This window comes from Lipotes vexillifer, unplaced genomic scaffold (genome assembly GCF_000442215.2).
Source record: "Lipotes vexillifer unplaced genomic scaffold, Lipotes_vexillifer_v1.1 scaffold1114, whole genome shotgun sequence".
Lineage (NCBI taxonomy): Eukaryota > Metazoa > Chordata > Mammalia > Artiodactyla > Lipotidae > Lipotes > Lipotes vexillifer.
Window position 1 is genome coordinate 3,588,216 of NW_006779031.1, and position 15,253 is coordinate 3,603,468.

At 39.7% G+C, this 15,253-nt stretch overlaps 1 protein-coding gene across 1 annotated transcript in view; it reads right to left on the reverse strand.

Annotated features, from left to right (window-relative positions):
* Positions 1–15,253, reverse strand: part of LOC103072561 (transmembrane 9 superfamily member 2-like) — an 86,382-nt gene that overhangs the window by 70,515 nt on the left and 614 nt on the right. The window contains 4 exon segments of the mRNA XM_082930935.1: positions 5,687–5,758; positions 7,086–7,118; positions 8,853–8,947; positions 10,294–10,360. Coding sequence (XP_082787061.1) covers positions 5,687–5,758; positions 7,086–7,118; positions 8,853–8,947; positions 10,294–10,360 — 267 coding nt within the window.

Here is a 15,253-nt window from a genome sequence, read left to right on the forward strand (position 1 = left end):
TCACGGGCCCAGCCACTCTGTGGCATGTGGGATCTTCCAGGGGCACGAACCCGCGTCCCCTGCATCAGCAGGCGGACTCTCAACCACTGCGCCACCAGGGAAGCCCCATGACTCTTTCTGAATTATGGCTTTCTCAGGGTATATGTGCAGGAGTGAGACTGCTGGGTCGTATGGTAGTTCTCTTTTTAGTTTTTTAAGGAACCTCCATACTGTTCTCCGTAGTGGCTGTATAAATTTACATTCCCACCAACAGTGCAGGAGGGTTCCCTTTTCTCCACACCCTCTCCAGCGTTTATTGTTTATAGATTTTTTGATGATGGACATTCTAACTGGTGTGAGGTGATACCTCATTGTACTTTTGATTTGCATTTCTCTAATGATTAGTGACGTGGAGCATTCTTTCATGTATTTGTTGGCTATCTGTATATCTTCTTTGGAGAAATGTCTATTTATGTCTTCTGCCCATTTTTGGATTGGGTTGTTTGGTTTTTTGATATTGAGCTGCACGAGCTGCTTGTAAATTTTGGAGATTAATCCTTTGTCAGTTGCTTCATTTGCAAATATTTTCTCCCATTCTGAGGGTTGTCTTTTCGTGTTGTTAATGGTTTCCTTTGCTATGCAAAAGCTTTTAAGTTTAATTAGGTCTCATTTGTTTATTTTTGTTTTTATTTCCGTTTCTCTAAGAAGTGGGTTAAAAAGGATCTTGCTGTGATTTATGTCATAGAGTGTTCTGCCTATGTTTTTCTCTAAGTTTTATAGTGTCTGGCCTTACATTTAGGTATTTAATTCATTTGGAGTTTATTTTTGTGCATGGTGTTAGGGAGTGTTCTAATTTCATTCTTTTACATGTAGCTGTCCAATTTTCCCAGCACCACTTATTGAAGAGGCTGTCTTTTCTCCATTGTACATTCTTGCCTCCTTTATCAAAGATAAGGTGACCATATGTGCATGTGTTTATCTCTGGGCTTTCTATCCTGTTCCATTGATCTATATTTCTGTTCCTCTGTCAGTACCATACTGTCTTGATTACTGTAGCTTTGTAGTATAGTCTGAAGCCAGGGAGCCTGAATCCTCCAGCTCTGTTTTTCTTTCTCAGGATTGCTTTGGGGGCTTCCCTGGTGGCGCAGTGGTTGGGAGTCCGCCTGCCGATGCAGGGGACGTGGGTTCGTGCCCTGGTCCGGGAGGATCCCACATGCCGCGGAGCGGCTGGGCCCGTGAGCCATGGCCGCTGGGCCTGCGCGTCCAGAGCCTGTGCTCCACAATGGGAGAGGCAGCAACAGTGAGAGGCCCGCATAACAGTGCTTTGGCTATTCAGGGTCTTTTGTGTTTCCATACAAATTGTGCAATTTTTTGTTCTAGTTCTGTGAAAAATGTCAGTGGTAGTTTGATAAGGATTTCATTGAATCTGTAGTCTGCTTTGGGTAATAGAGTCATTTTCACAATGTTGATTCTTCCAATCCAAGAACGGTATATCTCTCCATCTATTTGTATCATCTTTAATTTCTTTCATTAACATCTTATAGTTTTCTGCATACAGGTCTTTTGTCTCCTTAGGTAGGTTTATTCCTAGGTATTTTAATCTTTTTGTTGCAATGGTAAATGGGAGTGTTTCCTTAATTTCACTTTCAGATATTTCACCATTAGTGTATAGGAATGCAACAGATTTCTGTGCATTAATTTTGTATGCTGCTACTTTACCAAATTCATTGATTAGCTCTAGTAGTTTTCTGGTAGCATCTTTAGGATTCTCTGTGTATAGTATCATGTCATCTGCAAACAGTGACAGATTTACTTCTTTTTTCCAGTTTGGATTCCTTTTATTTCTTCTTCTTCTCTGATTGCTGTGGCTAGAACTTCCAAATCAACACTGAATAATAGTGGTGAGAGTGGGCAACCTTGTCTTGTTCCTGATCTTAGTGGAAATGGTTTCACTTTTTCACCATTGAGGATGATGTTGGCTATGGGTTTCTCGTATATAGCCTTTATTATGTTGAGGTAAGTTGCCTCTATGCCTACTTTCTGGAGGGTTTTTATCATAAATGGGTTTTGAATTTTGTCAAAAGCTTTCTCTGCATCTATTGAGATCATCATATGTTTTTTATCGTTCAGTTTGTTAATATGGTGTATCACATTGATTGATTTGCGTATATTGAAGAATCCTTGCATTCCTGGGATAAACCCCACTTGATCATGCTGTATGATCCTTTTTATGTGTTGTTGGATTCTGTTTGCTGGTACTTTGTTGAGGATTTTTGCATCTACGTTCATCAGTGATATTGGCCTATAGTTTTCTTTTCTGTGACATCCTTGTTTGGTTTTGGTATCAGGGTGATGGTGGCCTCGTAGAATGAGTTTGGGAGTGCTCCTCCCTCTGCTATATTTTGGAAGAGTTTGAGAAGGTTAGATGTTAGCTCTTCTCTAAATGTTTGATAGAATTCGCTTGTAAAGACATCTGGTCCTGGGCTTTTGTTTGTTGGAAGATTTTTAATCACAGTCTCAATTTCAGCGCTTGTGATTGGTCTGCTTATATTTTCTACTTCTTCCTGGTTCAGTCTCGGAAGGTTGTACATTTCTAAGAATTTGTCCATTTCTCCTAGCGTGTCCATTTCATGGGCATATAGTTGCTTGTAGTAATCGCTCATGATCCTTTGTATTTCTGCAGTGTCAGTTGTTACTTCTCCTTTTTCATTTCTAATTCTATTGATTTGAGTCTTCTCCCTTATTTTCTTGATGAGTCTGGCTAATGGTTTAGCAATTTTGTTTATCTTCTCAAACAGCCCGCTTTTAGTTTTAATGATATTTGCTATTGTTTCCTTCATTTCTGTTTTCATTTGTTTCTGATCTTTTGTGTGTGTGTGTTATGTGGGCCTCTCACTGTTGTGGCCTCTCCCATTGCAGAGCACAGGCTCTGGACACACAGGCTCAGCAGCCATGGCTCACAGTCCCAGCCGCTCCACGGCATGTGGGATCTTCCCAGACCAGGGCACATACCCATGTCCCCTGCATCGGCAGGCGGACTCTCAACCACTGCGCCACCAGGGAAGCCCTGATCTGATCTTTATGATTTCTTTCCTTCTGCTAACTTTGGGGGTTTTTTGTTCTTCTTTCTCTAATTGCTTTAGGTGTAAGGTTACATTGTTTATTTGAGATGTTTCTTGTTTCTTGAGGTAGGATTTTATTGCTATAAACTTCCCACTTATAACTGCTTTTGCTGCATCCCATAGGTTTTGGGTCATTGTATTTTCATTGTGATTTGTTTCTAGGTATTTTTTGATTTCCTCTTTGATTTCTTCAGTGACCTCTTGGTTATTTAGTAGTGTATTGTTTATCCTCCATGTGTTTGTATTTTTTACAGTTTTTTTCCTGTAATTGATATCTAGTCTCATAGTGTTGTGATCAGAAAATATACTTGATGTGATTTCAGTTTTCTTAAATTTACCAAGGCTTGATTTGCGTCCCAAGATATGATCTATTCTGGAGAATGTTCCATGAGCACTTGAGAAAAAAGTGTATTCTGTTGTTTTTGGATGGAATGTCCTATAAATATCAATGAAGTCCATCTTGTTTAATGTGTCATTTAAAGCTTGTGTTTCCTGGAGACCTCCAAGACGGTGGAGGAGGGAGACGTGGAGATCGCCTTCCTCCCCACAAATACATCAGAAATACATCTACAAGTGGAACAACTCCCACAGAACACCTACTGAACGCTGGCAGAAGATCTCAGACTTCCCAAAAGGCAAGAAACTCCCCACATACTGGCTGTGTTGCTGACAGGGTCTTGGTGCTCCGGTCAGGTGTCAGGACTATGCCTGAGGTGGGAGAGCTGAGTCCAGGACATTGGTCCACCAAAGACCTCCCAGTTCCACATAATATTAAATGGCAAAAGCTCTCCCAGAGACCTCCATTACAATGCTAAGACCCAGCTCCACTCAAAAACCAGCTACAGTGCTGGACACCCTATGCCAAACAACTAGCAAGACAGGAACACAACCCCACCCATTAGCAGAGAGGCTGCCTAAAATCATAATTAGGTCACAGACACCCCAAAACACACCACCAGATGCGGTCCTGCCCACCAGAAAGACAATATCCAGCCTCATTCCCCAGAACACAGGCACCAGTCCCCTCCACCAGGAAGCCTACACTACCCACCTAAGCAACCTTAGCCACTGGGGGCAGACAGCCAAAACAACAGGAACTACGAATCTGCAGCATGCGAAAAGGAGACCCCAAACACAGTAAGATAAGAAAAATGAGAAGACAGAGAAACACACAGCAGATGAACGAGTAAGGTAAAAACCCATGAGACCAAACAAATGAAGAGGAAATAGGCAGTCTACCTGAAAAAGAATTCAGAGTAATGATAGTAAAGATGATCCAAAATCTTGGAAATAGAATGGAGAAAATGCAGGAAACTTTTAACAAGGACCTAGAAGAACTAAAGAGCAAACAATGATGAACAACATAATAAATGAAATTAAAAATTCTCTAGAAGGAATCAATAGCAGAAGAACTGAGGCAGAAGAATGGATAAGTGACCTGGAAGATAAAATAGTGTAAATAACTACTGCTGAGCAGAATAAAGAAAAAAGAATGAAAAAAATTGAGGACAGTCTCAGAGACCTCTGGGACAACAGTAAATGTACCAACATTCGAATTATAGGGGTCCCAGACCAAGAAGAGATAAAGAAAGGTACTGAGAAAGTATTTGAAGAGATTATAGTTGAAAACGTCCCTAATATGGGAAAGGAAATAGTTAATCAAGTCCAGGAAGCACAGAGAGTCCCATACAAGATAAATCCAAGGAGAAACACGCCAAGACACATATTAATCAAACTGTCAAAAATTAAATACAAAGAAAACATATTAAAAGCAGCAAGGGAAAAACAACAAATAATATACAAGGGAATCCCCATAAGGTTAACAGCTGATATTTCAGCAGAAATTCTGTAAGCCAGAAGGGAGTGGCAGGACATATTTAAAGTGATGAAAGGGAAGAACCTACAACCAAGATTACTCTACCTAGCAAAGATCTCATTCAGATTCGACGGAGAAATTAAAACCTTTATAGACAAGCAAAAGCTAAGAGAATTCAGCACCACCAAACCAGCTTTACAACAAATGCTAAAGGAACTTCTCTAGGCAGGAAACACAAGAGAAAGAAAAGACTTACAATAACAAACCCAAAACAATTAAGAATATGGTAATAGGAACATACATATCGATAATTACCTTAAATGTAAATGGATTAAATGCTCCAACCAAAAGACATAGACTGGCTGAATGGATACAAAAACAAGACCCATATATATGCTGTCTACAAGAGACCCACTTCAGACCTAGGAACACATACAGACTGAAAGTGAGGGGATGGAAAAAGTTATTCCATGCAAATGGAAATCAAAAGAAAGCTGGAGTAGCGATTCTCATATCAGACAAAATAGACTTTAGGGCTTCCCTGGTGGCACAGTTGTTGAGAGTCCGCCTGCTGATGCAGGGGAAACGGGTTCGTGCCCCGGTTCAGGAAGATCCCACATGCCGCAGAGCAGCTAGGCCCATGAGCCATGGCCACTGAGCCTGCGTGTCCGGAGCCTGTGCTCCGCAACAGGAGAGGCCACGACAGTGAGAGGCCCGCATACCGCAGAAAAAAAAAAAAGACTTTAAAATAAAGACTATTACAAGAGACAAAGATGGACAGCTTTTTCTTTTGGTTTTCATTTGCTGTATCATAAGATTTTACACAAACTTTTACACGTTTCTGTCTTGTTAAAACTATTAAGAAAGAAAATTAAAAATATTAAGGGATTTGACTAAATTGTATAAATCAAATGTCACAAAACAAGCACTTTATCTTACAAATAAAACTTTTCTTCAGAGACTTCAGTATGCCATCATTCTCAGCACTATCTCCTCTACATTGCAGTTCATACCTAAAATGATTACAGTAGACACACACACACACTGCTTTCACCACTAAACAGAAGAATTTGCCTTCTTCAGTATTATAAAAGGTGGGGTATAAAAACCATTGTAGCAGGAATTCCCTGGCAGTCCAGTGGTTAGTACTTCATGCTTCCACTGCAGGGGACGCAGGTTCCATCCCTGGTTGGGTAACTAAGATCCCGCAAGCCTCACAGTGCAGCCAATAAATAAATAAATAAAATCCACTGTAGCTTTCTAAAAACTACCCTGATCTACAACCCTTCACTTAAAACTGATAATAAAATTGGTTAGAGTGCTGGTTACACAACTCCATGAGTATACTAAAAAGCATTGAATTGGACACTTATGAGTGGGTGAATTATTTGGTATGTGAATGATCTCTCAATAAAGCTGTTACCAAAAAAAGTGATAATAAAATATTTGATACTTTTAATATGAAACCTCTTGTTTACAAAGTCTAGCTACAGGAGATTATCAAGATGAAGTGCCAATGTGGTTCATCAGAAAACAATAAGCAAGAATAAACAATGAAAATTTAACACTTCATACCCTGAAATCATACAAATATTAACCCTAAAATTCCTTATTGGCAACTGAACTAAACTGTCATGTTTCTTCCATCCAAAGGATAGCATTTCTTGAAAAGGCACACTTTTCTCTTAGGATAATGGTACTCCACAGGGGAATTGTGTGCAACTTTAATCATCGAAAAGCGAATGCCTGACACACAGACCAATGGAACACATCAATAGAGAACCCAGAAATAAACCTACACAACTAGGCCCAAGTGATTTTTTCACAAAGGTTTAAAAGCAAGTAAGTGGAGGAAGAACTGAAATTGCTGAAAAGGTCTTTCCAGCAAATGGTACTGAAGCAATTGCACATCTACAGGCAAAAAAAAAAAAAGAATTTCAACCCAGACCTCACACATTATACAAAAAATAACTCAAAATGGATCAGACTTAAATATATAAAGTCAAATTATAAAACTTTTAGAAGAAAGTCTTCAGGACCTAAGGCTATGCAAAGCCTTCTTAGACTTGACACCAGAAGCATGATGCATAAAAGGAAAACTTGATTACTGGACCACATAAAATTTAAAACATTTGCTTTGTGAAAGACCCTATAAAGAAGACGAAAACACAAGCCACAGACTGGGAGAAACTATTTGCAAACTACTGTTGCAATAAAGGAATCATAACTATTGATAGAATATACAAAGAATTTTGAAAACTAAATAGAAAAAGAACAGAAAATGGGCAGCATGAGGGAGCCTTGTGCTGATGGAACTATGCTGTGTATTGACTGTGCTGGTGTGTACACAAATCTGCATCTCACACACACATACACACACACACACACACACACACACACACACACACAAGAGTGCATGTAAAACTAGTGAAATCTGAAAAAGGTCTCTGCACTGTCCAACGTCAATTCCCTGGTTTTGCTATTGTACTATAGTCATGCAAGATGTTACCATTGGGCAAACCTGGGTAAAGGGTACACAAGACCTACCTGTTCATTTTTTTGTAGCTTCCTGTGAATCTGTAATTATTTAAAAATAAAAAGTTGTAAAACAAGCTAACGTCTGATGGTTTCACATATATTAATATTGATCAAATTATACACTTTCAATACGTGTAGTTTACTGTACTTCAGTTATACTTCAATGAAGTTGAGAAAAAAAGAAGAAAAAAGTTAGTGCCTTCATAACCATACTGCTCTTGAAAACATCCTTACTCTATCCCCATATCTATTAAGATATCAAGGGCAATATCAATAGACACTGGGAGTCCAATTACATCTACTTATAACACCCTACCCAAAATATGCAAGAACAAAAAATTAAACTTTTTTTATGAAGCAAAAATAAAACTTGAAAGGTAAAACCTTTGTGTGGAACCACTAACTACTGCAGATAGCTTAAAGAGCATATAGTGTCATCCCTCAGTATCAGTGGAGGATTGGTTCTAGAACTCCCAAGGATATCAAAATCCACAGATACCAAAATCCACCATTGCTCTGTCCCTCATATAAAATGGTGGAGTATATGCATATAACCTACACAGATCCTCCCCTATATAGTTTGACCCTTGAACAATGCAGAGGTTAGGGGCCAACCCTCCCTGATGTTGAAAATCTACCTGTAACTTATAGTTGGCCCTCTACATAGATGGTTCCTCTGAATCAGGTTCCACATGGAAGGATTCAGCCAACCACAGATCATATATTGAAAAAAATCGGGGTATAAATAGACCCACGCAGTTCAAACCTGTGTTGTTCAGGGTCAGCTATACTTCATACCATCTCTACATTACTTATAATACTTAATACACAATGTAAATGCTATGTAAATTCTATTTTTGCTTTTGGGAACTTTCTGGAATTTATTTCCCCGAATATTTTCGATTCCAGGTTGGTTGAATCTTCAGATACGGAACCCTTGGATTTGGAGGGCCAACTGTATTAATGTATTCTTCTGGCAACACCGGATTCTACCTCCTTTCCTTTTTCTTTACCTCCTTTTAAAGCAAAGACTCTGGTGCAATTATGGTTGACCCTTGAACAACACAAGTTTGAACTACCCGGGTTCACATACATGCAGATTTTTTCAATAAATATACAGTGGGCACTCTGATTCCATGGGTTCCACATCCACAGATTCAACCAACCGTGGATGGCAAATGTAAAATTTAATACACGATCCGTGGTTGGTTGAATCTGAGGATGTGGAACCTGCCTATGTGGAGGGCTGACTATGGGCTTGAGCATATGTGGATTTTGGTATCTGCATTGAGTCCTGGAACCAATCCCCCATGGATACCGAGGGATGGCTGTATATGTAGTCAGTTTTGAGAAGATTCATTTTAAAATAAGATTTAAAATAAGATCAGCTGAATAACCTCATAAGGAGATGATGTTATTCGTTCTCCAAATAGTACTTGTCCAAGATTTTCAGAAGGGCTTTTCTTTCTGGAGTCTTGACAGAAGTCAAAAAAAAAAAAGAGGTTCAAATAAGGTAAAAAAAAAAAATCAGCAAAGAAATCAGTCCTTATAATTTATCTAGCCTCTCCACTTTTAATGGTAGATTCTTCTAAAAATATGACCCAGAATTTTTCTATTTATGATTTATAGACCTCATTATATGTTCCTCTTTAAACTGTTTAACCTCTGATAATTATGAATTCATTATTTTAAATGCTCATGGTACTGCTCTTGACTTTTGTAATGCAGGTAATCACAATCAAAAAGAAAACAACACTACTTTTAGGATTAAACTTCAAATTACATATAAGCACAAATAAGGAAACAATGGCTTAAAGTCTGTACTGATTCTAACCTGGGACATTTAGAAACTGTAATTATCAATTCTGATCAAAGGGGAATTAAAAAACAAACACCCCCAAACACATTCCCACATACTCACAAATCAAATAGTTACTAGGTGAAAAGAATTACAATTATCTTTAAGTAAATTTGAAGGTAAAATGGCTTAGGTAGAAGATAAAATAAATGGTAGGCCTCTGTAATGTTTTAAATTCTCATACTAACACCCTACATTTACACCTGGTATTTTAATGAAAATCAGACCTGATTTTATTTCTGCTTAATTAGTAGAAATAAAGTAATACCAAAGGGAACTACAATCATTTGTTCTAAGAAGTACATCATTTGCTGTTATTCTCAAATGAATTATCATACTGAATCTTATAATAACTACTCACTACTAAACTAAGCACCTTCATCCATTAAAAACCTTAGTATAAACTTACCTTAGTATTTGATATTTTAGAAATAAGATACAACTCTGCAAAGATATTTTTTCAAGTTCAAAGTGTAGTAAATTTATAATTTTCCTTTCTTAGAAAGAAAAATCAAGTATGGCAACTTCCTAGTTTTTTAAGCACTTGTCTCACCTTGAAAGCTCTCTATTCTAATCATTTTTTCTGTTACGTTTATTATAAAATTACCACTACATTTCTTAACATATTCAGGGCTTTCGTTCACTAATTTTAAAAACTTAAGGCGGGCTTCCCTGGTGGCGCAGTGGTTGAGAGTCCGCCTGCCGATGCAGGGTACACGGGTTCGTGCCCCGGTCCGGGAAGATCCCACATGCCGCGGAGTGGCTGGGCCCGTGAGCCATGGCCGCTGAGCCTGCGCGTCCGGAACCTGTGCTCCGCAGCGGGAGAGGCCACAGCAGTGAGAGGCCCGCATACTGCAGAAAAAACAAAAAAAACAAAAAACTTAAGGCACATTTTAACACAATTATATCATAATTATGATATAAATTAATCACAATTATATCAATTATATTGGATATAATTATAATACTTACAACTTACATATTACACTCATAAGGTAGCACAGATTCCACTGAGTCCAATCTATTTACAAATAGTGCTACTGATGACTACAAGAAGGGAAAAAAAAATCATTACAAATACAAAGTAATATAAGGTAGCACTTGCAAAATACATAATGAAGTAAGTGAAAGGTAATTGGGTCTATTGCTCCCATCAATTTATAACTGTATAGTTATAAATTTATAACTTAGCACAGTGTTATAAATTTATAACACAGTACAGTTATAAATTTTTAAAACAGTATAGCTATAAATTCATAACATTTCATTTATCTGGCATCATCGGGGTTTTTGAATACATAAATTTTCAGATACCTCAGCCATTCTTAACCTTTTTAAATTATAGAACCCTTTGAGAATAGGATGAAAGCTATGGCTCCTCACCCCAGAAAAGCACACATATTCACCAAATTCCCTGTTCAGCTTTAAGAGGCTTCATAGGGCCCCTAGAGTCCATGGAACTCAAGAACTTGAAATAATTAAAGCTACCTGCATAAGTGCTTTTTTTGCATTACTGTAACCATTTTTATAAGAATTATTCTAAAATACACTTCACTCTTCCCTATCTTAAACAAAACATTACGATCACAACTTAACCTTCCTTGATGATTCAGGGTCATTTTGAGCATCAATCATTGCACCTGCTTTGACTCTGTGACATCTCCAGTATCAAATGAGATGAGAACAGCTATTTGCCCCAAAACTGAATGGCAAGAGATAACTATTTACACCCCTGCTACCCACACCCCTCCACCCCTACCAAAGAACATAAACTTGTTTGTAAAGTGTTTCCTTTCTTTTTGTAAAGAGTTTCTCTTTCATTTTGGCTGTCAGCTGTCATTATGCCTTTTCTCCCTTCTTTTTTTCCCCCTAATCTGCTATAGGGTAAGCCATCAATGTGTGTAATAAATGATCAGATTTGTTAAAACTATGTGAAAAAGGACATAAACAAGAATGAAATTTTGCCATTTGCAACACCATGGATGGACCTGAAGGGTATTACACTTCGTAAAATAAGTTAGACAGAAAAAGACAAATACTGTATGATATCACTTATATGGAGAATCTAAAAAATAAGATGAATGAATATAACAAAACAGAAACAGACTCACAGATATAGAGAACAAACTAGTGGTTACCACTGGGGAGAGGAATGTGGGGAAGGGCAAGATAGGGGTAGGGAATTAACAGATACAAACTACTGTGTATAAAAGAAATAAGCTGCAAGGATATATCATAGAGCACAGGGAATATAACCAATATTTTATAACTTTAAAAAATTAATTTACTTATGTTTTATTTTTGGCTGTGTTGGGTCTTCATTGCTGTGCGTGGGCTTTCTCTAGTTGCAGCGAGCGGGGGCTACTCTTCATTGCGGTGCGCAGACTTCTCACTGCAGTGGCTTCTCTTGCTGCAAAGCACGGGCTCTAGGCGTGCAGGCTTCAGTAGTTGTGGCACGTTGGCTCAGAAGTTGTGGCTCGTGGGCTCTAGAGCGCAGGCTCAGTAGTTGTGGCGCATGGGCTTAGTTGCTCCACGGCCTGTGGGATCTTCCCGGACCAGGGCTCGAACCCATATCCCCTGCATTGGCAGGAGGATTCTTAACCACTGCGACACCAGGGAAGTCCTATAATAACTTTAAATGGAGGGAATTCCCTGGCGGTCCAGTGGTTAGGACTCAGTGCTCTCACTGCTGGAGCCCTCGGTTCCATCCCTGGTCAGAGAACTAAGGTCCCATATGCCGCACAGCAAGGCCAAAAAAAAAGCCTATGTCAAAAAGACTGTCTGAGAGCATGAAGTTAGTTCATGAACATTATAACATCTCTTCTGGCTCTTCATAGGACGCTTTTGCTTACTTCCCTGGATCTCAGCTGTGCTCTTGGTAATTTACCAGACAGGAATTTTTAAATCACTAAAACAGCAGAACTTGGGTAATCCTTTATTCTTTTTCAAAATTTCATATGCTGCTTTTTAAAAGATTGAACATCTGCCATCATCTATACCATGTGGTTAGATTTTTCTTTTTTAAAGACAAGGACATGGAAAGTTATCACACTTGGGAACACATGTAAATAATCTTACTATAACTCTGTAAACAAGAGAATTGTATCTAAACTTAGTGAAATCTAATCAGAAATTTAGCAATAGCAACATATATGAGTTATAGTTTTATAAAGGTGAATAGGCAAAGGTTTCTAAAGGACAGCAGATAATTAAAGATAATAGTTCTCATCTAGAGTCCCCAAACTGACAAAGTACATAAGATTTCAACTATATTTTAAAATGCAGGACTTCCCTGGTGGCACAGTGGTTAAGAATCTGCCTGCCACTGCAGGAGACATGGGTTCAAGCCCTGGTCCGGGAAGATCCCACGTGCCACGGAGCAACTAAGCCCGTGTGCCACAACTACTGAGCCTGCGCTCTAGAGCCCGTGAGCCACAACTACTGAAGCCCGCGTGCCTAGAGCCCATGCTCTGCAACAAGAGAAGCCACTGCAATGAGAAGTCCGTGCACCACAACAAAGAGTAGCCTCTGCTCGCCACAACTAGAGAAAGCCCACGCACAGCAACAAAGACCCAATGCAGCCAAAAATAAATATAAATAAATAAATAAAATTTCAAAAATAAATAAATAAAATGCATATTTGGAGCTTACTATATTTATAAGAACCTTCATAGTTTCTCAAATCAAGTGGAAAAAAGATAGATTAATCAATAAATGGTGTTAAGACAACTGGTCACCAATCTGAAAAAATAATTAAGAGGGCTCCTCTCATATATTACAGCAGAAAATGTTAATCTTATTTAAATGTTAAAATTAAAACCATAGAAGTAATATAAGAAACCATAGGAGGGCTTCCCTGGTGGCGCAGTGGTTGGGGGTCCGCCTGCCGATGCAGGGGACATGGGTTCGTGCCCCAGTCTGGGAAGATCCCACATGCCGCGGAGCGTCTGGGCCCGTGAGCCATGGCCACTGAGCCTGCGCCTCCAGAGCCTGTGCTCCGCAACGGGAGAGGCCACAACAGTGAGAGGCCCATGGACGGCAAAAAAAAAAAAAAGAAAGAAAGAAACCATAGGAGAATTATTTTATAACCTTGGCTGGTATGGTAAAGATCTCTCAAATAGGGCACAAAACTCAGAAGTCATAAAAAATTTGACAAATAGAATAAAAGCCAATTTTTCTAAACGACAAAAGAAACAAAAAACAAGCAAAACCAAAGACAACTGACAGACTTGGAAAAAGGATGCCACAGACAAGGAACTAGTTTCCTTATTTAAGAGTTTCCACAAATCAAGTTTTTAAATGTTCAACTTGGGACTTCCCTGGTGGCACAGTGGTTAAGAATCCACCTGCCAATGCAGGGGACACAGGTTCGAGCCCTGGCCGGGGAAGATCCCACATGCTGTGGAGGAACTAAGCCCATGTGCCACAACTACTGAGCCTGTGCTCTAGAGCCCACGAGCCACAACTACTGAGCCCATGTGCCACAACTACTGAACCCACACACCTAGAGCCCACGCACCGCAACAAAGAGAAGCCACCACAATGAGAAGCCCACGCACTGCCAGGAAGAGTAGACCCTGCTCACTGCAACTAGAGAAAGTTAGCGTGCAGCAAGAAAGACCCAACAAAGGAAGGAAGAAAGAAAGAAAAGAAAGAAATTCGTTAAAGATTATATTTTTTTGCTAGGAAGCCTGCTGAAATAAAGAGCCAGCACTAGGTATTACCAGTCAGAGAAAAGGCAGGTGTAAAGTAATTTTTAAATGCTATTTCTTAGTTACACGTGTTTCACAAGATCATGGCTCAAAACACCACCATCAATACTTCTCACAGGAAAAGGCAAGCTCCAGGATTAAGAGCAAGTTTGCTGCACCTAGAACTGGCCTCTAAAAACTCCAACTTTCAACTTGGCTAAGTCTATAGTCAAACCACACCTCGCACTGTTCTCAACTCTGTAATGCCTGTGTGGTTCCTTCTAAGAGAACATTACCCCACACACTCGACTGGGCAACCTGAGGTCAGAAAATAAGTCTTACTATTCATTAATACTTTTTGAATTGATTACTTGCCCAAAAAAATTTTTAGAGTGAGTTTACAGTTACAAAAACAAGACTGTCAAGGAAGGGAGTCAAAAAATTATTGGGGTTTGGTGGACATGCGGAACAGGAATTGTGCCAGAAATCCCTGGCTAGAGAAAACTCATAATGATAAATGATAAATAAATGATAAATGATAAATGATTTATTTAAGGCTTACCAGGTGCCAGGTGTTTTTGTCAGTGCTTTTCATACGTTGTCTCATTTTATTCTCACAAGTCTGAGAGGTAAACAATATTATCTTGCTGTTTGCAAGAAACCAGCGTGAATTAACAAGAATTAAGGAGGTAAAAGTGTGTGACCATACGAGTGAGGGGTGACAGAAACATGGTGGACTATATCTAAGGAAGACCTAGTGAGTGTGTGAATCTTGAAAGGCAGATTATATTCAGTATAAGGGGGACAGTAGGGAGGGGAAGTGGGAGAGAGGGAGAAGACACAGAATAGGAGAGGAAAGAACCTTCGAGCGGGAGGGGGAGGGGAGGAGTTATGATGGAGGAGGAGTTAAGAGAGAGGTGGAGGAGCAGCCAATTGGAAGGGGGAGAGGTAGGAACCAAGGGGAGGGGGCGTGGCTGAGAGGGAGTAGGCGGGACAGAGCAGGAGCAGGAACTAACTAGAGGGACCAAGATAAGGGAAGAGGCCGGGGCCGAGAGGGAGGGCGGAGCCTAGAGGGAAGAGGGGAAGGGAGGGGGTGGAGTCGAGAGGGAGTGGAAAGGAAGAAGCCCGAGACCGTGGGCAAGGAGCGGAGAGAAAAGCGTAAAAGGAGGAGCTGTGAGGTGGGCGGAGGAGAAGCTGAGAGGGAGTTAGAGGAAAAGAGACGAAGGGGGAGGAGCCAAGAGGGAGGGAA